The 25,391-nt window shown below is 45.0% G+C and overlaps 1 protein-coding gene across 8 annotated transcripts in view; it reads left to right on the forward strand.

The window, feature by feature from the left end:
• LOC116878422 (protein HIRA) overlaps nt 1-24,531 on the forward strand; it is an 86,491-nt gene extending 61,960 nt beyond the window's left edge. For 5 of the 8 annotated variants that reach the window (XM_032875902.1, XM_032875905.1, XM_032875903.1 and 2 more), the window contains 9 exons: nt 1,123-1,327; nt 1,701-1,805; nt 3,015-3,163; nt 4,364-4,525; nt 5,128-5,186; nt 5,589-5,694; nt 7,324-7,446; nt 7,939-8,102; nt 23,641-24,531. In XM_032875902.1, coding sequence (XP_032731793.1) covers nt 1,123-1,327; nt 1,701-1,805; nt 3,015-3,163; nt 4,364-4,525; nt 5,128-5,186; nt 5,589-5,694; nt 7,324-7,446; nt 7,939-8,102; nt 23,641-24,095 — 1,528 coding nt within the window. In that variant the 3' untranslated portion in view covers nt 24,096-24,531. The other 3 variants (XM_032875904.1, XM_032875908.1, XM_032875910.1) reach the window with 3 other exon arrangements.
• The last annotated feature ends 860 nt before the right edge of the window (nt 24,532-25,391 follow it).

The raw sequence follows: 25,391 nt of genomic DNA on the forward strand, positions 1-25,391 counted from the left end.
AAGTCACTAGCTGCATTGGCCCCTAACAAGAGAGTTAGCCTGTTCTTTGAAGCCAGGCATTGACTTCTCTCCAACTGTGAAAATCCTAAATAGCTTCTACTTTTTAAAACAAGGCTATTTCATGTGTATTGAAAATCTGCTGTTTAGTGTAGCCGCCTTCACTAATTATCTTAGCTAGATCTTCTCGACAACTTCCTGCAGCTTCCACATTAGCACTTGAAGCTTCTCCTTGCCTTTTAGTTATGAAACCAGCTTCTTTCCTTCAGACTCATGAACCACCCTATGCTAGCTTCAAACTAGTTATTCTACTCCTGTTATACCAGAGCCATGTTGAACTGGTGGTGAGGTTTCAGGGAGGAGAAGCATTCTGTTATCACGTGATAAATCTTTTTTAGTTGTTTTGGGCTAGTGACCCTGGGCTATGACCTTCCGAAGAATTCTGTAGTCTGTGTAGGGTGGGGGTGAGGATGGGGGGGCGCTAGGCTATAGTTGGTTAATTTCCCTGCCGCTAAGTCACCTGGGGTCTAGTAAAGTAGTTTCGCTTGAAGGCAGGCTTTTGTTAAGGAGAAGGGAACTCTGACTGTATTTCAATGGTTCTTTTTCCCCTCCACTAGCCCAAAGCACTGAGGGGATTTTTTTCATCCCTGATCTTCACCTGTGAAAGCCTGTTAGAGCTCCTGGAGGTAAAACCAACATAAGTGTGGGGACCCTCCTGCCACCAGACCCCCAAGAGTTTTGATTTACAAGCCAGCCCACACTCAGCCTCCAGCAGTGTACGAGTTACTTTAAGTCTTCCTTCCAGTTAGGGCTCCAGGGCCTTAGCTCCAGGTGCGTTCCGACTTTCTGTCTTCACCTGGCATCTCCAGTTTCCAGGGTGGTAGTTTGCCTTGTGACCTTACTTCTCTGATGAATCCAGGAAAAGTTGTTGATTTTCACTTTTTCATCTTTCCTCGTTAAGAATGAGAGTAATGACTTCCAAGCTCTTCGCATGTTGGGGCAGAAACAAGAAGTCCTTTTTTACTATTTTTATTTATTAATTTTTGGTGATGAATATGGATTTTATTAATTATTATAAACTTAGTAGTCATATTGAGTAGACCATGGATGTCTGTGTTTGTGCAGATTGAAAGAGCATAACCTTGTGAAGGAGCTAAGGCCGCGGGACCTCCTGGAGAGCAGCAGTGACAGCGACGAAAAGGTCCCTGTGGCTAAGCCCTCCTCGCTGTCCAAGCGAAAACTGGAGCTTGAGGTGGAAACAGTGGAAAAGAAGAAAAAAGGGCGGCCTCGGAAGGACTCTCGGCTCATGCCTGTGTCTCTGTCTGTCCAGGTGAGGCCAGTGGGCCCATGCAGTCTCCACCAGCCCACCTTGTGAGCTCAGTGCTGGAATCTGCACGTGCCCGAGTGTGATAGGAGAAGTGGTGCATGCCACTGTGTGCCTCATCAGTGTGGGAACAATCGGCAGAAACTTGCAGGCCCCCACATCTGCCCTCAGCCCACTCAGAGTCCTTGACCAGTTCCCTGGGGTCAGCTACTCATCTGGAAAGTGGGGGTCTTTATAACATTCATCTGCACTTTCACCCTCACAGAGTAGGTGGAAATGCCTGGGGAACTGGCCTGGCCTCACCACTGGGTGACTCACCTTTACCTGACTTTGCCCTACGGTGCTGGGGCGGGGCTCAGAGACATTTCTCCTCTTGCAGTCCCCAGCTGCCCTGACTGCAGAGAAGGACGCCGTGTGTTTGTCTGTACCAGCACCTGCACTGAAACTACCCATGCCAGGCCCCCAGAGAGCATTCACCCTCCAGGTGAGCAGGCTTCCCACCTCTGCACACTCTCTCCACCATCCCCCTCTGTAAAACCTGAATTATCACTGACTTAGGTCTGCTTTTCAATGGCTCTCCATCACTTTCTGAGGGAACTTGTAGTTAATCAGAGCCAGATCAACTAGCCTCTTCCCCAGGAACTCTCTTGCTGCCCCCACCTCGAATTTCTCTCCTCTATGCTTTGCTCTTACAGTCCTGCTGCCATCTTCTGGATGGCCAGCTCCTTCAAAACTTGTCTCAGGTATTCTTCTGGAAGCCTCCTTGAGCTCCACACTCCACCCTGGGCAGCCTTGGGCTTGGTATGGTTGGACTGCATGGTAATGGCCTACCTCCCCATCATCCTCCCTTGCTGGCCCTGTCCCTGTCATCATCAGAGCTATTTGAGTTCTTGAAGTAGAAGCTTATGACTGTGTGCTTGTTCAAAACACACCTCTAAAACAAAGAATCCTTTATGCCCAGAAGCCTTCCATTCATTCCATCTAGCACCTGACCTTAGACATGCCATAGGTTCATGCCTATTATTCCTCAGCTCAGGTGCATGTCCTCAGAACACCTTCTAGGACCCCACATGGAGGTCACTTTCCACTGGTCACAACTGCCCCATGCATGCTGGTCTTCCTGGGACACATGAGAGCTGATGTCAGCCCTTCTCACTACAGGCCTTCTGGGCCTAAGGATAGGGACCCACGTGGTTTGTTCCTGTTGCTGTTGTGCATGGAGATAGGGCACACAAACCCCCTTCCAAACCCTAGCCACCGCCCCCCCAACCCCCATCCAGGGCCTTTACCACTGAGTGCTGCATGGGGCTATTCTTGGTTTCCGGGGGTCTATAAACGGGCCTTTCTCCCAGTCACCCACTTTTGTGCCCACATGAGTACAAACTATTCAGCCGTTCTGCCTGGGTTTTCCATATAGGGGTATCTAGTCCATGAGCTCCTTGGGCATGAGAGATGAGACCAAGCAAGCTCCCAGCCCTCTCCCTGCCCTGGGGGCCACACATCCAAATATCTGGCCTTCTCGTCCCACCCTGTTACTGCACACACTGCCACCCTCCTGTTTACCAGCCAGTTCTGTCTGCCTCTCTGTCTTTCTCCTACTTTGGGCCCTCTGATGATCTCACCTGTCACATGACCCAAGTTCAGTGGGCCACCATCACCTGAAAAGACATTGTGTTTGCTTTCCTCCACCCAGGTGAGCTCCGATCCCTCCATGTACATTGAAGTGGAGAATGAAGTGACTGCCGTGGGGGGTGTGAAGCTAAGTCGTTTGAAGTGTAACCGGGAAGGGAAGGAGTGGGAGACAGTACTCACCAGCCGGATCCTCACCGCTGCCGGCAGTTGGTAAGGGCAAGGGTCTACACCCAAACCGGCTTTTAATGTCAGACAAGCACCATGTGCTATGCTGTGTGGCCCTGTTACTGCCTGAGGCAGGAGGCATTGCCCTACATGCTAGCTCCCACAGAGGCCTGTGCCATGCCTTGCCCTAGGCTAAGCGTGTACATGTCTTCTCAGCCCCCACAAAACCTAATAAAGTCAGTATCATTATCACCATGTTATAGGTGGGGAAACGGTCTTTGAGGGTCAACCAAGGCAGGATTTCTACCCAGATGTTCTGATTCCCTTATCTGGCCATATTCCTAAAGTCTCATGTTCCAGGCTGAGCTCTGCCTGGCTCTCTCTAACATGGGATGATTCTTTCTCTGGACCCCAGATTTTCTTCTAGAGAAGTCACGATGGATTTCTGATTGTCCTGTGAGTCCGCAGCCAAGCCCTCTCCATATTCTGCACTTTGAGGGGAACCTTAACTCAGTGGTTAGTCCCCTAATGTCTTCCCATGGACTTCCAGGCCATGATGCCCTAACGCTGTTTCACATGTGCTTGATCTGGAAAGAGGACCAGCATTTTCCTCAGGTGCCTGTCGAGGTGTAGGGCCTCTAGTCAGAACCCTGTCTTTAGCTCTTAAAGGGATTTTACAAAGATAATTGGCTTAGATATAGTAACTTTAACTAGGCCCTTAGTTAGTTATCATAAGGCTGCACGTACAATGCTTTCAAAATGTCTGTGAGTACTTGACCTTCGATCTTAGGTCAGGTTCCCAAGGACCCTGAGTGAGTGCATGGTGTTGCACTTAAAAGGAACCATAATTCTGTACCTCCTTTTCATTCTCTGCCAAGATAAGCAAACTGAGCTTCCTGATCCCAGGCACTCACAAAGGGCAAATGGGCCTGTGTCCTGGGCGTTGCTGTGGGCTCCCCCTGGATTAGCATTAGTGTGAGCTCAGAAAAGCTCAAGCAGTCCCTGAAGGAAAGAGAACACATTCTTTTTAATCAGATGTTTCATTGAGACTAGGCTGCATCAGCCCTGCTGCCCCAGTCCTTGGACAAGGCCTCACCCACCTCTCCCTTTGCTGCACCTGCTCAGAGGAAGGCTGCAGCAGGCACGTGTCAAGCACAGACAGAGGGAAGGCTCTGCATTTCAGGGCTGCTGTCTCTGCCACAGCTCCCGATGATCATGACACCTGTCCCCTCTCTGCTTTTTCAGTGACGTGGTATGTGTTGCCTGTGAAAAGAGGATGCTGTCCGTGTTCTCCGCCTGTGGTCGCCGCCTCCTCCCTCCCATTCTCCTGCCGTCCCCAATCTCCACTTTGCACTGCACGGGCTCCTACGTCATGGCACTCACTGCTGCAGCCACGTTGTCTGTCTGGTGAGAGGCAGGCCCAAGGTGGGGTGGGCTCTAAGCAGGATGGGATGGGGCTGTGCAGGTCCCCTCTCACTGCAGGGTAGGGAAGGCAGCAAAGCCGGCTACTCGGCAAACATGTCTTGGGGTCCTGCTGGCCTGGGCATCTTAATGCCTGAGGAGCCCTGAACAGTCAGTCACACATTGCTTGTGATAGCCACCCCGCACTGGGGGAGGGAGAGTGTGCAATGGAAGTGGCGCAGGCTGCCTGCCCCTGCTGCCATCGTTAGAGCATCCTGAAACCTCACGACAAATCACAATGCCTAATTGCATGTGCCAGCGTCCAGAAAGGGGATCTCGGCTGCCAGAGCATGGCCACACTTCTCCCAAAGTTGGCATAGTGTTGGTGGCGGGCCCTACAGCTGTTTCCTAGGCCCTCTGCTATAGACTTGTGCAGAGGTAGCATAGTGACACATGGGGAGTAGAAACCACTTCCAGCACAGAGCCCCTCTCCTGGAAGCAAGGGCTGGGTATGTACCAGGGACCATGGAGTGGGGTCTGATCATTGGGGCACATTGTGATGCTTTTACCCCTGCTGCAGAGTAAGCTGTTCCCTGTCTCCCTCCTAGGGATGTTCACAGACAGGTGGTTGTGGTGAAAGAGGAATCTCTACACTCCATCTTGGCAGGTAACCTCAGCAGTGGACTGCCCCTTGTACGTTGGAGTTGCGGGAGGGCTTGGCAGCTTGGGTTCCTGACGTGGAAGCACCCTGTTCAGCCTAGATGGAGAGCCAAGCTCTGGGCCCAGCCTGAGGCAATTCGTGTTGTAGGGGATGTCAGTATGTTGTAGGGCAATGCATTCTCTCCAGGGACATATTTTAATGGGTCCCTGAGAGGTGATGAACAGCCTATGGATAGCAGCGAGACCAGCATGTGCAGAGTAGAGCAGTGACTGACTAGTTATGCGTAAGTGTTAAGACACCTGTTGCTAGGACTGTGGGAGCTGTGCTTTGCATTTCTCCTTAGGTGTGTATGCAGGCACCTGCTGATCAGAACACACCCAAGAACCCATTCTTGTGCTGTCTCCCCAGGAAGTGACATGACAGTGTCACAGATCTTGCTGACACAGCATGGAATCCCAGTGATGAATCTGTCTGATGGGAAGGCATACTGCTTTAATCCATCACTTTCTACATGGTAAGTAAGCCAGCTCCTGGCCCTACCCTTCTGGGAGAGTGTCCATCTGAGCTGGAACAAAAGAGTCAGGCCTGCCTGGCTCGGCTCCTGACAGTCAAGCCCTGGAGTGGGTGCCATGGTGGCAGCCCTGCTGGACTCTGTCCGCTAGAGAAGAGAGAGAGCTCAAACCTGCCAGTACAGGCCCCACTGTCCCTGTGGGCAGGGATGCTTTCCTTCTACATTGTTTCCTGACGTCACTTTGTTTGGAACAGGCATTTGAAAATTCTTATGGTTGTCAATACACATTTCCAGCCTCGCCTCCTTAGCCATTGTCAGCATAGGCGAGTCGACTTCATAACAACTTCACCATCATTCCTCACTTCTTGTAGCTTAGCAGGAGCTGAGTAGTACTTCTGGCTGACTTTGTGAATTAGTGAGGTTGCATAGTCACTCACTATATGTCATGGTCTGTGTCTTTCCTCAGCCCATTTTGGAGTTTAGAGGCCTTTTCTGTATTTGCAAAATCTTTATTCCTCCAAGATTTTAATCTAGATGTGTGAAATATGTATATTGTGTACCAGCCACTCAGAAATTCTTTTCTTCTGCCTGCACCTTTGGTCCATCATACCCAAACCAGCTGCCTTCCAGCCCTCTTCTGTTAAGAGTTGCCAGGCACAAGTTTATCCTCCCACTGAGATTTCTTTCTTGAGTTTAAAAAAGAAGGGTGGGGGGGATGGGGAGCCGCTGCCCCTGGCTGGTTCAGTCATTAAAGTAAGCAACTCTTGATCTTACAGTTTTAAGTTTGAGCCCTATGTTGGGTGTAGAGATTACTTAAAAATAAAATCTTAAGGGGTGCCCAGGTGGCTTAGTCGGTTAAATGGCTGCCTTCGGCTCAGGTCACCATCCTAGGGTCCTGGAATCGAGTCCCACATTGGGCTCCCTGCTCAGTGGAGAGCCTGCTTCTCCTTCTCCTCTGCCTGCCACTCTGCCTGCTTGAGTTCTCTCTCCATCAATTAAATAAATTCTTTAAAAACAAAATTAAAATAAAAAAAAATAAATAAAATTTAATCTTTAAAAAAAAAACCTCCCCATTCCCAGCTCTCCCAAGTTGCAAACTTGTGTATTTTATGTGATTACTATAATAGTGGAAACAGACTAGTTATTTAAGAAGGGAAACGTTGGCCCGGTATTTTACAAATTCACCCAACTATTTTTAAAGTGTGGCTGGAATGTTTTCAACAAAGATGTGAAAGGTCCCAAGAAGGTGAAAACTGTCTGCTTGGGATGCTAGAGAGGCCCGGGAAGGCTGGCACCTGGCATTCCTGGAGGCTTCCAAGGACCAGGCCGTATGGGCCCCCAGCAAGTGGGCATCCTGTGTACACTTCATACACAGGCTCCTGTCCTCAAGTTCTGAGACTATGGTGCTCAGGTGGTCCCAGCAAGAACCCTGTTGATGACCTTCACCGTCATTGATTTTGCCTCATGAAACCTGTCCCTGAGGGCCCTGTGGGGAGAATGCAGTGCTACTTGGCCTCTGCTGACACTCTGGCAGAGAGTCATGTGGTACCTGCTCCTTGGCGGCCTCACCCCCAGCCTTTCTGGTGGACCTCCTGGTTTTTCTGACCTCTGCTCCTGCTGTTGCCTCCCCAGGAACCTGGTTTCTGACAAGCAGGACTCCCTGGCCCAGTGTGCGGACTTCAGGAGCAGCCTGCCTCCCCAGGATGCCATGCTATGCTCCGGACCTTTAGCCATAGTCCAGGGCCGTGCCTCCACGTAGGTGACTCAAGTGCTGGGGGAGGTGGCTGGGTCATGCAAGCACAGTCCCACTCAGGCCTGCTCTCTGACTGCCCAGCCCTCTGTCTAACTGCTGCTTAGCACAAGTAGGCTCAAGGTGCCAAGGGTTGTGGGCCCACGTTGGGTAATATCTCAGGGTGCTAGGTCACAATTCCTGTCACTTCAGGGCATAGATGGCGGTCTGAGGTGCTATGAGTCATGGACACCGTGATGGGCAGTATTTGGGGTGGGGAGAAATGAGCTGCTGACCTGTCACCTTGGGCCTAGATAGGAAGGACAGGGTGGGATACACCTGGGGTGCTAGAGTGGCCAGGAGGCCTGTCACGGGACATGGGGACAGGTTAGCCAGCGTGGTGTCTGACACCTGCCCCTTTACTGGCTCCTCACTGGGGCCCAGGGGCTCGAGGTAGCAGCCTCCTGACCCATGCAGTACCCACTGCCTCATGATGCTTGCTCTGCCGGTCTCTGCAGTTCAGGAAGACAGGCAGCCCGGCTCTTCTCCGTGCCTCATGTAGTGCAGCAGGAGACCACCCTGGCCTACCTGGAGAATCAGGTTGCAGCGGCACTCACCCTGCAGTCCAGCCATGAGTACCGCCATTGGCTCCTCCTCTATGCTCGGTACCTTGTGAATGAAGGTGAGGTTTCTTGCGGCCCTTCCATCTTCCTGGGACTGGCTCAATTTCTGTCCCAACATGACCCTCCTGAAAGCCTATGAATCAAGGCAAAGACGGCCCTCGCCCCATCTCTTAGCCTGAGCTATAATCAAGGCAGCTCAGCAAGCATCCAGCCCATTTAGAGGCTCTGAGGCTCTGAATCAGGTAGGCCCTGAGGGCCGGAAGGTTTGGTGGTAGGAGGGGGTGGGGGCACGGGATGCTCAGATAGAGATTCTCCAAAGGAGCAGATGAGTTGCTCACACTCCTGCCCTCCCTCACACCCTGCATCCTCAGTGGTCAGCCAGTCACACCAGGGAAGGGCATCTTCTGGCAGCATCCATTGAGCCTGTATTTCTCTTCCCCAAGCCCCTCCTGGCCTGGAAGAGCCAGCCCATCCAGTGCCTTCCCATGGCCTTCCAGCCCAGCTTTCCCTGCCAGCACTTCCCCTCCCCAGTATATCCCCCACCACCTCCTCTTGCCCCTTTTGGCCAACAGAAAGCTAGGTTTGTTGAAAGAGGTGGCCATCCTGCTTTCAGGGCGACCTCCAATAAATAGCCTTTCATCTGTTTGCTAGGCATGTGTGGTGTTTTTCCTACCAGCCTTCCTCTTCCCTGAGCTTGGCCTCCAGGGTTGTGGCTTGGGAACCGGCCCTCCCAAAGCTCCCCGTGTTACCGCACAGCTCCAGGCCTGGTCACAGAGCAGCCTTCCCCACAGCCTCTCCTGGCCTTCCTGCTTTGCTTTTGATGACACCCTCCCTATTTTGTTTAAAATTTAGAGTACAGAAAAAGAGAAAAACATGCCGAACCCCTACAAATGTCACTCCCAGAACTCAGCTATGCCACATTGCCTCTGATGACGTATATATACACCTCTGATGACAACAGCCATGGCTGACCAACTCGAAGTCCCTCGCCCCTCCCCAGCAGACTCCATACATGAGTTTAATTTTCCTCTTCCTGCCCAGTCTGTGTGGTTGCCCAGCCTGTGTGGTCACTGACTCTTCTAAATACTCAGTCTTCCCAAACCCATACCTTTGCTGGGATGCTCCTGTCACATCTGGGCTTCATACCCCATTCCACTGGGGAGACTGTTCCCCTGGCCTCTCTAATTTTCTTCATCCTGGGAACTGATCAGGACTCATCCTGACGCCCTGTACGAAGTCGCTGCCTCCTCGAGGGCCTGCACCAGTTGTGGGATCACTTCTACCACTTGCTTCTCTTTGTCCATCTTCCACACGTCTGTTCCTACGTCCATACACAAGTCACCTCCACTCTATCTCTTGTTTCCTTGACCATAAAAGGACTCAAATTGTAAAGGAAGACCCCTCTCACTTCTAAAATTCCTCAGATTCCAGCATCACCCTCTTACTCTCTACCCTCATCTTTGGGTGATTTCATCATTCCCTGTGGCTTCAGCTGCCGCCAGTGCTGACAGGCCCCCAGATTCTGCCACCAGCACTTCTGGCACTCCACATACCTGTGCCATAACCCGTGAGTTGACAGGCCTGTGACTGCTTCTCCTGTCTTTTCCACTCTGTCACCACCTCCTCAGCCTAAATTCATACCCTTGCCATCTCTTAACCTCCTGAAGGCTGCCTACTGACCCTGCTGATCTCCTCTCACTACCAACATGTCTTCTCTGAAACAAATCTGACTAGCCCACTTCCACGATTCCTGCATTTTCCCATCACCTTGGGGAGTTTTTCCCAGAGCTGGCCACATTTATTTTTCCCATAGGCCCAGCACACAGAGGGGCTGCTCTTTATGCTGTCAAGGGAGTGGGTTCCTGAGTGAGAGTCTGTCATTATGAATCTCAGTGCCCCAAACTGAGAGACATGCAAGAGGCATTTTGCCCTAAGCAGGCAATAAAATAAACATTTGCTCAATCTGGTTTGCTATACACAACAACTTAGCATATTCTTGATTTTTTTATTTCTTTTTGTAATGTGTTCCTATTTCTGTTTTGTTTTGTTGTTTTGTTTTGTTTTGTTTTTTTCCGTAATTAGGGTTTGAATACCGGCTCCGAGAAATATGCAAGGACTTACTGGGTCCGGTTCACTACTCCACTGGAAGCCAGTGGGAGTCAACGGTAGTGGTAGGTGCTGCTTTCGTTCTTGCCACAAGAATTCTGTCTTGAAAAGTGAAAGTGGAGATGAAAAATAAGCCAAAGTGCTTTGGAATTCTTCCCCATTAGACTTCTTGAGCACACTGCCACAGGCCCCAGGATCAGTGGGAGGGTGAAATGCCAGCAGTGTACTGCCAGGCAGCAGCTGGGCCCTCGGCATCAAGGACCCAGGGAGTGCTCAGCCACGCATGCACCTGAGGAGAGTTGCCTGCTGGGGTTACGGGTTTGTTCGGTAGAGAAGGTGAGAGATCCTTCCCTGCCTTCGTGGAGCTCCCAGTCTGATAGGAAGGCAGACAAAAGCAAGGAAGCAATTCAGTCAACAAGATAGTTTTAGACTATGGATTATACTATGCCCAGAAATAAGCAGAGCAATCAGACAAGGGTGCCTGGGAATGCATGGCCAGGGAAGACATGAGAGGGGTCTTTTAGGATGAAACCCAGGGATGAGAATGCACCAGCTCTACCAGGACCTGGGAGTCTCCTGGTAGAGGTGATAGTGAATGCAAACATGGAGGCCACTGTGGCTGCAGCATAGTAGGCAAAGGACGGGGTGGTAGAAAATGAGGTAAGACAGAGGAGCAGGAAGATGATCAGTGAGATCTTGTGAGGAGCTGGAGCTTTTGGAGGAGCTGGTGGCAAGAGATCGATTAGCAGGGGTGGTAATGCGAACTGACGTAGGAGGGCAGTCAGAACTTGTTTTTGTAGCGGTCCTGGCAATAGACGAAGGTGACTTGGATCAGTGTGAGGGCCATGGAGAGGGGAAAGGAGACAGATTCAAGTTGTATTTTAGAGGCAGACCCAACAAGACTTGGTGGGTGGATGGGTAGAATAGATTAAGAGACAGAGAATAATGAACATGCATGCAGTCACCTCCAAATTTTTTGGCTTGCACATGTGCCTGCTAGTGCCTTGAAAGGACCAGTTTGGTGAGGGATTGGGGGTTGTGGATATAAGTTAGCTCCCCTGCTTCATGCAGTCACTGAGCAAATACTGATGGAGCACCTGCTCTGGCTCGGCATGGGACAGTGAGCAGTGAACAAAGCTAACGGCCCCCACCTTCCTAGGTCTCCATTCTTGTGCAGAGAGGTGGATTCTAAACAGCTGAGCAAGTACATGTATTGTGTTGGGTGAGGGTGGGTGCTGAGAACAAACATAAAGTGGCCAGGGGCATACTGGCAGGATGCTATTTTATATTGAGTAATCAAGGAAGTCTTAACTAACTGAGCAGAGACCAGAAAAGGTGAAGGGCAAAGCCCCACAGATGTTTGGGGGAAGAACATCCAGGCAGTGGGAACAGCAAGTCTAAAGGCCCAAGGTGGAAGGGCCTGCCGTGTGGAAGGAATAGCCAAGCAGAATGGCAGTGGGAGGGTGAAACGGGTTGCAGTCAGAAAGGCTGGAGGTCAGACCTCACAAGCTCTACAGGCCTTGGTGTGTGATTGGCCTGTGTGTTTTATTTGATTTTTATTTTGTAGCAGTGGATCTTAATTTGGTTGGTTACTAGAATCCTAACTTCAAAGTCCAATTCCCCTTCCTTACATCTTTGAAGGTATGGCACCACAGACTTTTAACATCCACTGTTGCTAAAATCTCTGCTGCAAATCTGATTTCCATTGCTGTGTAAGTTCTTTTGGCTCCCTCTCTTGTTTTGAAGTTTCACAAACCTGAAAGTCTGTTTCTTTCATTCATTCTGTGGATCTGCCTTGGTTCTCTTCCTCAGTGATATCTTCCCTTCCATTTTCCACATCTTCAGAGAGATGTAATGTCCTCTCTTTTTAAAATCTGCTGTATCATTTTTTATGGTTGCAGTTCTCCCCCCATATTTTCAACTTAGTCTTTTATCTGCTTGAGCATAGTAACCTTAGTTGTTTTAAAGTTGTATGTCTGATAGTTCTACTATTGGGAGCCCTCTTGGATCTGTTTCAATTGCCTATAAATGTCTCTGCCGGGTCTCATTTATATTATCTTGTTTCCTTACATGCCTGATTATTTCTATCCGCTGGGCATGTTTGAAAAATTATTTGTAGAAATGGTTTGAGGCCTCAGGTGATGTTACCTTCTTTTACAGAGTGCTTTTATTTGCTGTTGCCAGTTCTTGAGGCACCACCAGCACTGCAGACTCCCCTCAGCCCAGTTCTGGGATTGAGGTTTTCTGGGCTGTCTCATGATTCAAAGCCAGACACTCATTTGTGCAGGGGCGGATTTATTTCTGGTTTACCTTTATTCTGGGTTACATCCCTTTGGGGTGTCAGCACAAAGAGGGATGACTTAACAGGAATCCCCACTTTTCATTTTGGCCCCTGCTTTTGTCTCCCTAGGCCCACAAGTCTGACAGAAGCTCGCTCAGCCTTTTTCTCATCAATAAACATTCCCAAGGCAAAGGCATCCCTCTCTGAATTTCTACCTTCCCCACATCCCAGCTCAACTCTAGGTCATTAGCACATTAGCTCCCTGAGGTCCATTTCTATTTGTGTACCTTCGTCCCATGACCTCAACAGGAAGGGTGGTTCCAAATTACCAGTAATTCCCTAGCACATGTCAGCTCTGGGGTACCCTGACAGGATGTCTTCTTGGGTGGGAGATAGGTCAGCATGTGCCTGACTAACCTCTTCCCCAGCCAGGTTGTAGAGCCTCATTCTGTGATCCAGCTGCCACTCTGAGAGCATTATTAGCCCAAGACATGAGCTGGAGTTCTACATAGCAGCTTTCTGTCTCAGACTGAAGGCAGGGGTGCTAGGCCAATAAGGTGCAGATGAAGGGAGGCACAGACAGGCCACCATTTATTAGCCATGTGCTCTTTTCTCCCTCTCCTTCCTGCCACTTATTCTTACCAGCTCTGAGCAGGACACCTCGTTGGAGCTTTGCCCAAAAGAGCCTGGGGCTCCCTTTCCGTGTGGTCCCACCTGCTTTTCATCTTCTGTAAACTGCCTAACATAGCTAGTCCACTCATGGTCCCTGGTATCTATGACAAATGCTCTCAGCTGCAGGTAAGTGGTACTCCCAATAGTGACTGAAATATTGTTGTTTTCTGTCCTCCAAGTAAGTCAGCTGGAGGGGGGAAACCAGTACCAATAGCATCTACCATTCTTACCAGAAAAAGAAAAGCTGGGGCACTTGGGTGGCTCAGTGGGTTAAGCCTCTGCCTTCAGCTCAGGTCATGGTCTCAGGATCCTGGGATAGAGCCCTGCATCGGGCTCTCTGCTCAGCGTGGAGCCTGCTCCCCCCTCTCTCTCTCCCTGCCTCTCTGCCTACTTGTGATCTCTGTCAAATAAATAAATAAATAAAATCTAAAATAAACAAATAAATAAAATCTTTAAAAAAAAAAAAAAAGAAAAGCTCTCCCAAAAGCTAGTCTGTGCCTCACAGGCAACCAACAAGTCACTTGAACACCCTCATTGCAAGGGAGTCTGGGGAAGTGAGCAGTAAAGCATATGTAGGAGAGGTCTTAGAGCAGGTGTGGACACAGCCATCTCTTTTTTTTTTTTTTTTTTTTAAAGATTTTATTTATTTATTTGTCAGAGACAGAGGGAGAGAGAGCGAGCACAGGCAGACAGAGGCAGAGGGAGAAGCAGGCTCCCTGCCGAGCAAGGAGCCCGATGTGGGACTCGATCCCAGGACACTGGGATCATGACCTGAGCCGAAGGCAGCCGCTCAACCAACTGAGCCACCCAGGCGTCCCCACAGCCATCTCTTGATGTCTGCCACATTTCCTCCTGACTTCAGCACTATGCTGAATTTATTCCTTTTTTACAAAAACTTTTTTACTATCTCTTTATCTAGATATTAAGGGCAAGTTTGGAGTATGAGCACTCTGCTCTCTTGTTGAGTTTCTTCATAAACACTTTAACAGTAAGAATTGATCATTCCAATGTAACTGATCCTCAGAGTTGCTGGGAAAAAGGACCAGTAGATGGAAGATGGACTTAAAACCAGCAATGCTTTAGGGGTGCCTGGTTGGCTCAGTGGGTTAAAGCCTCTGCCTTCAGCTCAGGTCATGATCCCGAGTCAGGCTCTCTGCTCATCAGGGAGCCTGCTTCCTCTTCTCTCTCTCTCTCTCTCTCTCTCTGCCTGCCTCTCTGCCTACTTGTGATCTCTGTCTGTCAAATAAATAAATTAAAAAAAAAAACAAAAACCCAGCAATGCTTTAAAAAACAAAAAAAAACAACCAACCAGCAATGCTGACTCAGCAGCCCTCCCAAGAGGCGTATTAGGAAGCATCATTTAGTATATTTAAGAGCCACTTACACTTCCTTTTTTTCTTTAACTATCTATTGAAATACTTCATTGTTATATGTTTTTTTAATTGGTTCATAGGAATTCTTTATATACTGGGAAATTACTCTTTGTGATATGAACTACCAGTTTGCTTCAGGAGACCCCAAAGGTCCAGGCTTCTTTCCCTCAAAGATCATGGCACAGTCTACACAGGAGGGAGACTGGAAGCCAAGGGTTGGGTCACTAAGCAGTTATCCTTCAGGTGCTTGAGCTCTTTGCTGGCCATTGTCTTCCCAGCCAGATCCTGGTTTTGGAAGCCTCCCTCTCCCTCTTCACCGTAGGACCTGTGACAATGGCCAGAAATGTGGTGATGAGCAATGTCTCCGGCTGCTGCCTTAAACAGTAGAGAGACATACTGAGAGCCCACTTTGGGAGATGGTACTCTGTGGCAGTTGGTTTTGACACCAACCTTCAGGTCAGAGGGTGGATCCTCTTGCAGCTTTCCTCTGTTGCCACAGGCAGACAGAATATTCTGCTTTGTTTCTAGCAGTTTACTTCATCCCCTTTGATTTTTTAATTAAATGTTTGAGGTTTTTTTTAATTTTAAATTTTATTTTGTGGGCGCCTGGGTGGCTCAGTCGTTAAGCATCTGCCTTCAGCTCAGGTCATGATCCTGGGGTCCTGGGATTAAGCCCCACCTCCCTGCTTCTCCCTCTCCCACTCCCCCTGCTTATGTTCCCTTTATCACTGTGTCTCTCTCTGTCAAATAAATAAATAAAATATTTTTAAATAAATAAATAAATAAATTTAATTTTGGATAGTAATATAGTCACATAGTTCAAAAACTAAAAGATAGAATAGTTTTGAAGTAAGTTTGGGGGGTTGTTTTTGGTTGTTTTTTGTTTTGGGGTTTTTTCTACTTACATTTATTTTATGCAGAATTTATTCCCAGACCATTAAGTTTTTGTCTCTTCATTTTCTTGGGGATATCTTTTTCTTCTTTGCAACTGCCTCTTCCAGTTTAGAAACCATCTGCTCTTTTTCATAAGGGTCATCTCTGTGGCAGGGAGAGCTCATGTGCAGGTTAATCCAAACATGCATTCTGTAAGTTCCCACCACGTCTCGGGGGGTTTGTTCACCTGGATATCCTCAATGACCAGAAAATCTACATCTAAACCTTTAAGTTCACTGTTAGGCATTTTTAAGCATGTGCAGTAAAAATTCAGCACCCTTTTCAGGTCACTTACACTGTGTCCACCCCCAGTGTTTGACCTGAGCACGCCTACCAACTCCACAATTATAGCAACAGAATGGCACACATTGCTTCTATATAGTGACATCCTTCAGATACTTGGTGGCTTCTCAGATATGCAAACTTTTGATGCATTCATAAAGTGAACACAAAGCTTTGAACCTCTTGATCTGCATGATTTTGTAGGGCTTTCTGGGTCAAGTGAATAGTGAACCATTTTCAGAGGTCACCTCAGGCCACTTATGGGAAGAGCAGAAATAAGTTTTGAAGTCAGAAATAGGCCTCCACCTTTCATCTTCTTTTACAAGATTCTTGTGGCTCTTCAGTATCCCTTGAGATTCCATTTGAATTTTAGGATGAATTATTCTATTTCTGTAGAAAAACACCACTAGGATTTTGATAGGGAGTACATTAAATCTATAGATTGTTTTTGATGATATTGACATCTTAGCAATATTAAGTTTTCTAATCCATGAACAGGTGGTGTCTTTCCATTTAGTTGTGTCTTCTTTAATTTCTTTCAGCAACATTTTGTAGTTTTCAGTGTACTAGTCTTTCACCTCCTTGGTTAAGTTTTTTATTCCTAAGTATTTTATTCTTTAGGAGCTATTGTAAACAGAACTGTTTTCTTAGTTTTCTTTTCAGAATGTTTGTTGTTAGTATATAAAAATGCAGCTGATTTTGGTGTCCTGATTTCCTGTTCTGCAAATTTGCTGAATTCACTTGTTCTAACAAGTTTTTTGTAGAGTCTTTAGGGTTTTCTACATATAAAATGATGCCTACAAACAAAAAAATTTACTTCTTCCTTTCCAATATTGATGCCTTTTATTTTTTTCTTGCCTCATTGCTCTGGCTAGAACTTCCAGTACTAAGGTGAGTAGAAGTGTGAAAGCTGGCATCCTCACCTTTCTCCTGACCTTAGAGCAAAAGCTTTCGGTTTTTTAACATTGAGTGTGATGTTTTCATATATGGTCTGTATTATATTGAGGTAGTTGACTTCTATTACTAGTTTGCTGGGTATTTTTGTAATGAAGAGTGTTGAACTTGATCAAAAAAATTTTTTTGCATCAGTTGAAGATTGTTATTAATTCTTCTTTAAATATTTGGTGAAAAACACCAGTGAAGCCATTTGGTAAGTCATGGGATCTTTTTTTTAGGAAGTTGGTGATTACTGATGTAGTCTCCTTACTAATTATAGATCCATTCAGATTTTGTATTTCTTCATGATTCAGTCTTAGTAGGCTATGTGTCTCTAGGATTTTGTCCATTTTATCTAGGTTGTCTAATTTGTTGGTGAACAATTACTTATAGTATCCCCATATTTATAATTTTTACTTTTGTGACATCAGTTATAATGTCCCTGTGTCATTTCTGATTGTCATTCCAGTCTTCGCTCTGTTTTTCTTAGTCCAGCTAGTTAAGAGTTTATCAGTTTGGATGATCCTTTCAAGTAGTAGTACATTTTGGTTTCATTTATTTTCTCAATCTTTCTATTCTCCATTTTATTTTCCCTGAAATAATGATTTTCTTGCATCTGTTTGATTTGGGTTTAGCTTGCTTTTATTTTCTAGTTTCAAAGGATGGAAAGCTATGGTATTTATCTGAGGTCTTTCTTTGTAGATTCTTACAGCTATAAATTTCTAACAAGTGCTTTTACTGGATCCTATATTTCTTCGTATGTTGTTTTCATTTTCATTTGTCTCAGGATATTCTCTAATTTCCCTTGAGATTTCTTCTTGAATCATTGCTTAACAATGTGTTATTTCGGGGTGCCTGGGTGGCTCAGTGGGTTAAGCCTCTGCCTTCGGCTCAGGTCATGATCTCAGGGTCCTGGGACTGAGCCCCGCATCAGGGCTTTCTGCTCAGCAGGGGGCCTGCTTCCCCCACCCCCTGCCTGCCTTTCTGCCTACTTGTGATCTCTCTATCTCTCTCGGTCAAATAAATAAATAAAATCTTTAAAAAAAAAAAAAAAGGCAATGTGTTGTTTCATTTCCACATATGTGTGGATTGTCCAGTTTTCCTTTAGCTTTTGATTTCTGGTTTCATCCCATTGTGATTGGGAAAGATAGTTTTATAGTCTTTTTAAACCTATTGAGATTTGTTTTGTGAGCTACTGTGTGGTACAAAATAGCTTTTGATTTCTGGTTTCATCCCATTGTGATTGGGAAAGATAGTTTTATAGTCTTTTTAAACCTATTGAGATTTGTTTTGTGAGCTACTGTGTGGTATAAAAGATAGTTTTATAGTCTTTTTAAACCTATTGAGATTTGTTTTGTGAGCTACTGTGTGGTCTCTCCTAAAGAGTGTTTAATGTGCACTTGAGAAAAGTGGATTCTGCTGTTGTTGAGTGGAATGTCCTATATATGTACATAAGGTACAGTTTGTATTGTTTTTCAGGACTTCTGGTTCCTTATTGATCTTCTCTCTGGTTGTTCAATATCCCATTATCAAAAATGGGATATTGAAGTCTACTACAATTATTGTAGAATTATTTTTCCTTTCAACTCAATGTTTTCTTCATATATTTAGGAGCTCTGATGTTTGGTGCATATGTTTATAATTGTTACATCATCTTTGGTGAATTGACCCCTTTATCATTATACAGTGTCCTTCTTTGTCTCTTGTAACAGTTTTTGAAATAACATCTATTTCGTATGATACAAGTATAGCCAACTTTTCTGTTATGGTTACTATTTCCATGGACTATCTTTTTTATCCTTTATATTCAATCTGTATGTGTTCTGAGCTCTGAAGTGAGTTCCTTGTAGGTAGCATATAGTTTGATTCTGGTTTTTTACCCGTTTGTTTTTTTTTTTTTTAATTGAGGAGTTTAATACATTTACATTTGAAGTAATTATTGCCAGGGGTACCTTGTGGCTCAGTCGGTTAAGCATCCAACTCTTGATTTTGGCTCAGGTCATGATCTGAGTTGGGAGATTGAGTCCTATGTCAGGCTCCACACCAAGCATGTAGCCTGCTTAAAATTCTCTTTCTGTCCCTCTCCTTTTGCTTTTCCTCTCTCTCTCTCAATAATAATAATAATTATTATTATTATTACTGGCAAAAAATAATAATTACTGACAGATGCTTAATACTGCCATTTTGTTATTTATTTTCTGTATGTTTTATAGTTTTTGTTCCTCATTTCCTCCTTTACTATTTTACTTTGCATTTTAGTTGATTTTTTTAGTGACATGTTTTTATTCTCTTCTTTTCCATTTATGTATGTTTTATAGATATTTTCTTTTTAGTAACTATAGGGATAACAAAAACATTCTGAAGTTATAACAATCTATTTTAAACTAATAACAATTTAATTTCAATTGTATGCAGAAACATTGCCCACTCCCTTACAGTTCCACTCCACCCACTTTGTTATTGAAGTCACAAATTATATCTTTATATATTCTGTAGCCTTTAACATAGACTTATAGTTTCTTATGCTTTTGTCTTTTAAATCTTATAGAATAAAAAAAATGGAATTACCAAATAAAATTACAAAATATGGGTTATTTTATTTGTCCGTCCTTTTACTTTTACCAGAGAACTTTCTGTTTTATTGTCTAGTATCCTTTCATTTCAACTTGGACTCCGTTTAGCATTTCTTGTAGGGTAGATCTAATAGTAATGAATTCCATCAGTTTTCATTTATCTGGAAATGTGTTTGTTTTCCCCTTATTTTTCAAGAGTAGTTTCACTGACTATGGTATTCTCAGATGTCAGTTTTTCTTTTAGCACCTTAAATATGTCATCCCACTTCCCTCTGGCCTTCAGTGTTCCTGCTGAGAAATATGCTTATTGAGTATGCTTTTTACACAATGAGCCAAGTATCTGCTTTCTAGATTGTCTCTTTATCTTTGATGTTCCATAGTTCAAGTAAAATCTGTCATGGTATGGGTTCCTTTGGGGTTTTCCTACATGGAGTATTTGTTGAGCTTGGATTTGTAAATCCATGTTTTTCCTCAACCCTGGGAACTTTTCAGCCATTATTCTCCAAATAAGCTCTTTTCTCCTTTCTCTTTCTATTATTCTTTTGGGACTTACATAATGCATATATTGGTGTGCTTGATGGTGTCCTAAAAGTCCCTTAGACTATTTTCATTTTTCTTCATTTTCAAGTTCATTGATTCTTTGTCTGTTCATGTCTACTGTTGAACCACTTGAGTGAATTTTTCTATTTAGTTACTATGTTTTTAAGTTCTAGAATTTTGGTTTGGTTCTTTTTTATAATTTCTACCTCTTTGTTGATACTGTCATTCTATTCACATACCATTTTCCTGATATGTCCATCTGTTCATGTTCTCTTTGAGAATATTTAAGACAATTGTTTTAATGTCTTTGTCACATAAGTTCTAGGCCTATGTTTCTTTAGGGTCAGTTTTCTGGATGTTTATTTTGTGATTTTGAATGGGCCAATACCATAGCCAGCCATTTCCATGTTTCTCTGTTTCTTTGTATGTTCCATGGTCTTTTGTTGAATATTGGGCATTTGAAAAAATGGCCACCTTTCCCAGTCTTGGCAGACTGGATTCACTACTCAGCCAGTCATGAGGCTTATTTTTTAAATATTTTTTTCTGATGTCTCCTTCTTTCCTTCCCTCCCTCCCTGTTTACCTTCCTCCCTTCTTTTCCACCTTAGGTCAGACTCAGGTCATTGGTTTTCATTCTTTTATGTTCTCTAATAGAAGATGTTTTATGTTTGTAAGTATCCTTATAAAGCCCCACCTCTGTGGCATTTCTACAACAGTTTTGCAACAGTTAGTGTTTTTTGTTTTTTTTTTTTTAAAGATTTTATTTATTTATTTGACAGAGAGAGATCATAGGGAGAGAGAGAGAGAGAGAGAGAGAGAGGAAGCAGGCTCCCCACTGAGCAGAGAGCCCGATGTGGGGCTCGATCCCAGGACGCCGGGATCACGACCTGAGCCGAAAGCAGAGGCTTTAACCCCCTGAGCCACCCAGGCGCCCCAACAGTTAGTGTTTTTATTACCATTTACTTGTAAATCATTTTTAAATATCAGTTAACTAAGTTAACTTAATCGATTAATCAGTTATGAGTTCTACTCAATTGTATTTTGGTTAGAGAAGATGATTTATATCAGGAGTTGGCAAACTTTTTCTGTCAGGGAAGAGAGTTAATATTTCAGGCTTTGCAAAGCTATACAGTCTCTGCTGCAACTACTCCACTCTGCTGTTGTAGTGTAATATACCAACAAATAGGCAGGGGTGGCTACATTTTGATAAAACTATTTACAAAAATATATAATAGGCTGTATTTGTCTATGCCAGTCTGCTGTGTACATGATACCTGCTATTTTGTTGAGGTTTGCTTTTAGAGCAATTTTTTATATGACCACATGTGCCAAAGACCATTTGTTTTCATTTTACACATATCCATTTAGTCATGTTTACTAACTGGTCAGTTCGGATTACCTGAATCTGCAGATTTTTGCCTTTCCATGACCCATCACTAGTTGAATGTGTATTAAAATCTCCCTGAGGGTAGTTTTGTCTCTTTCTTTTGACTGGCTCTTTCCCCAGTGATGTTTTTGTAACAAAATCTACTTTGGTAATTTAAAAATACTAGCTCTCTTTTCATTCTTTACTAACATATCTTTCTGTCTTTAATTTTTAACCCTTCTTCATCCATGTTTCTATATTTCTTACTAACATCAGATAGCTGACTTTTATGTTATCCAGTCTGACAGATTTTTCTTTTTTAATCACCAAGCTCAAACCATCCACATTCTTTGTTTTCTTGGTTTTCTCAAGGCCAACATAAACTTTAGCCTGAGTTATCCACATTTCTTTTCATATCTCTTGTAGCATTATCTAGATTTATCTCTTCTTACTTTGAGTATTTCCTCTAAAAGATTTTCATGGTGGATCTTTCTTGTAGCAAGCCTCTTGAAGTCTTAAAAGCCCAAGAATATTTTTTTAATATTTTATATTATACTCTATTGTATGAATAACTGGGTAAAAAAGTTTAGGTTGTGAGGTTTTTTTCCATTATATTAAAAATATTACTTCATTGTGTACCTTGGTCTCTCTTTTTTTGTAGGTGATATGATCTTGTTTTTTAGAAACTTTCAGAATTTTTCTATCTTCGATACTCTCAAATTCTATATATTTCATCCTACATGTCTAGATATCCGTTTTTACATATCTTACTTTTTTTTTCCTAGTTCTATGAAAAATGTTGTTGGTATTTTGGTAAGTAGATTGCATTAAGTCTGTAGATTGCTTGGGTGATACAGATACTTTCACAATATTGGCTGTTCTAACCCATGACCATGGAATATCTTTCCATTTATTTGTGTCATCTTTAATTTCTTTCATCAGTGTTTTATAGTTTTTGGAGTATAGTTTCACCTCCTTGGTTAGGTTTATTCCTAGGTATTTTATTACCCTTGGTGCAATTATAAATGGGATTGTTTTCTTAATTTCTCTTCTGCTATTTCATTATTAGTATGAAGAAATGCAACAGATTTCTGTATACTAACTTTGTATCCTGTGATTTAGCTGAATTCATTTATTCATTTATCTAGTAGTTTTTTAGAGTCCTTTAGGGTTTTCTATATAGTATGGTATAGTAGTATCATGTCATCTGCAAATAGTGAATGTTACTTACTCCTTACCAATTTAGATTCCTATTTCTTTTTCTTATCTGACTGCTGTGGCTAGGACTCCCAGTACTATGTTGAAAAAAAAAAGCAGTGAGAGTGGGCACCCTTGTCTTATTCCTGATCTTAGAGGAAAAGCTCCCAGGTTTTCACTGAGTATGATGTTAGCTTTGGGCTTTTCATATATGGCCTTTATTTTGTTTCCATATCTTACATGATCAGCACTCAGGGAGGCTTTCAACCTAAGGCCATTTGACTTTCTTTAGTTTCGTGAAATCTACCTGTATTATTTCCTTAAATATTTCCTTCTTTCTTTTTTCTCTCTCTCCTTTGGGACCCATTATATAGATATTGGTCCCTTCTGTCATCGTCCATCTGCCTTAACTTTTCCTGTATGGTTTCTCCTCTTGCATTTTCCTCTCTGTGTACCTCCCTTCTCAAGCATGGTCTGGTCCTCCATCTGACTCCACTCTGACTTGGTCTTCAGCAGTGGCCATTCTTCTGCAGATCCCATCCCTTCAACCATTGTGTTGCTCAAACTTAATATCTACACTCGGTTCTTTTCTATAATTCCTTGTCTTTCTGCCATTCTTATTTTAACATCCTGGGCCTTCCTTCTCTTTCAGTGGTCAGAGTTATCGTTTGGTGTTTTTTTTCTTTGCGGTGGCTGTGCTCCTCAGGGTTCTGTGCATTGGAGACCCCTCCTTGCAGTGCATATTGCAAAAGAGCCCAGGCAGACCATGGTACCAGTATACCCAGGCATGAAAGAGCCCTGGGCAAGGCCCAAGGGCAGAGGCCCCAGGATTATAAAACCAAGGCCAGCCACTGCCTCCCAGGTGCCTCTTCACCCCTAGACTTGACCTCAGGCCCCCAGAGAGCATTCACATTAGGGAACAACTCCTCCTGGATGGCCATCCACATGCCCTTTTACCCTAATATCCTACTCCCATCCTGCTCTGGAATGCTAAGCTACTATAGCCACTAATCAGTGCAGTTGAAGGCCAGCAGTGACTGTGCGAGCAGACTTAGGGGACACAGAGGAGCAGAACCTACCCTGGTTTTCTTTGCTGTAACCTTGCACTGTGTCTCTCCCCTGCTCCCTGCCACACTTGTATGCTCCAGCTCAGACTTTTAGCTTGCCTGGAGCTTCCCAGCATGTAGAGAAATTGTTCTCATCCATCTCTGTTTTCTCCAGGGGGTGTCTGGGGGTCAGATGGGCAGACACGGGGTCTCTGCCAGGCCAGGGAAACCCAGCACCATCCAGGTCTCCTCACTGACACTTGCACTCAACTGTCATTCTTCATGTCCACAGGGTCTGCGGAAGAGGGAGCTGCTGAAGGAGCTGCTGCCAGTCATCGGGCAGAATCTCCGCTTTCAGCGCCTCTTTACCGAGTGTCAGGAGCAGCTCGACATCCTGAGGGACAAGTAGCCCGCCCAGACCTTCCCTGGCTGCAGCAAGGGCAAGGCCACCCTCACGCTGCTGACAATGCACAGGGCCCCCTCTCACCTCGTCAGACTACAGAAGGACGAGGAGACACTGGCAAGAGGTGGGCTGTCCTGTGCCAGCGCTGGCCCAGCTACCTGGGCGGACTTCCCCTATATCCTGGGCCTGTTGCTCCCTCAAAAGGGGGCAGCTCTGCCTGCCACTCATCCCTCCCTCCAGGACCCCTGTGTGGAGCTGGGGCTGGGGCCCTGCCCTGCTGCCCTGGGGTCAGTGAGGCACTCCCAGGCCTGCCGTTTCCAGCACGGTCCCAAGGTGGACACTAGTCCCTGCCACTGCAGGCATCGTGCTGCTTCAGCTATGACGAATGAGCCATTTGTGAAAGAGAGAACCCTGAAATGTTAGTGTATTATGCAGTCAGTAGACTGACCTGAGACCTATGTAAAAGGAAAGGCTATTCCAACACGGACTATTTTTGTACTAGAATTTGCTAACTTGTAATATGGAATTTTCCTTTTGGCCAATAATCAGGATTTCCCTATAAGTCACTTGGACATTGGTCACTTGTAGGAAATTTAAACTCTAATTATGACAGCTACATTGAAAAATAATTGTACTGAAATTAACTTGTCTATCTTCATTTGGTTTTAATTTTTAAATGTTTGTAAAAAGAGACTGTTTTTTTTTGGGGAATGGGGCAGAGGGGTGGGCGATTTCTTTTGTAAGTGTAAAATAAATGAACACGCATTGGATACCAAATCATCCTGGCTTCCCCTGCCTTTTCCTTCTAACTTCCACCTTCCTCCCCTGCTATTGATCCCTCTCCAGAAATGGGTAGTTATGAAACATCAGAACCGGAAGGAATCTTTGATGTCCTCTAATGGCCCCAACTTCTCCATGCAGAAATTCATTTCCCAGCACAGAGGTCACTTTCTTGACTATGAAGCATCTGAGGCTTCTGCAGCTGGCAGGCCACCTCACACGAGTCTCCTTCCAAGGTCCTTCTGGCTGTGCTAGGCACCAAGGGCTATAGCTGGCTTTCCAATTTCATGGAAGGAAATCAGTAAATACAGACTTGAGTTTTCCGAAGAATTATCTGAAAGCTGTGATTTTCCTAGAAAGTTGTCCAGAAGCTGACCTTCAGGAGAAGAAATAGCTAGAATCACAGAATTTTCAAACATGGTGAGAATGGAGCACCTTTACCTCTGTGTTATGCATCTCACTGTTGCCTTCCTGCCAGCTGTGTGGGATCCTGAGTCTCGTGGAAGAGGCATGGATTTGGAATTAGTAGAAGACATGGGTGACTCTGGCCACTGATATCCCATCTCTGGATGCTTTCCTACCTTCTTACTGCCTTCTCATTCATATCAAGTAGCTGGATGAGACACGGGCATACATGCATGGCTGACAAAGCCAGAGCACAGAGTGCATGTGGGTATGAACACCTCAAAAGCCAGGCTGCAAGTATGAGCTTTTCTTTAAAGAATGAGGAGCCAGGGATGCTATGCAGGTCAGGCAGCTTCCCTGGCAATTCTGTAGCAAGGCATGGAGAACTTTGTGGAGCCACAGGATCACACGGCCTTGGGACTGACAGACTTGTCCAGAGTCCAAGCCAGCAAAAA

The sequence above is a fragment of the Lontra canadensis genome, unplaced genomic scaffold (assembly GCF_010015895.1).
Source record: "Lontra canadensis isolate GAN:19392208 unplaced genomic scaffold, GSC_riverotter_1.0 scaffold57, whole genome shotgun sequence".
In the NCBI taxonomy this organism is placed as follows: Eukaryota; Metazoa; Chordata; class Mammalia; order Carnivora; family Mustelidae; genus Lontra; species Lontra canadensis.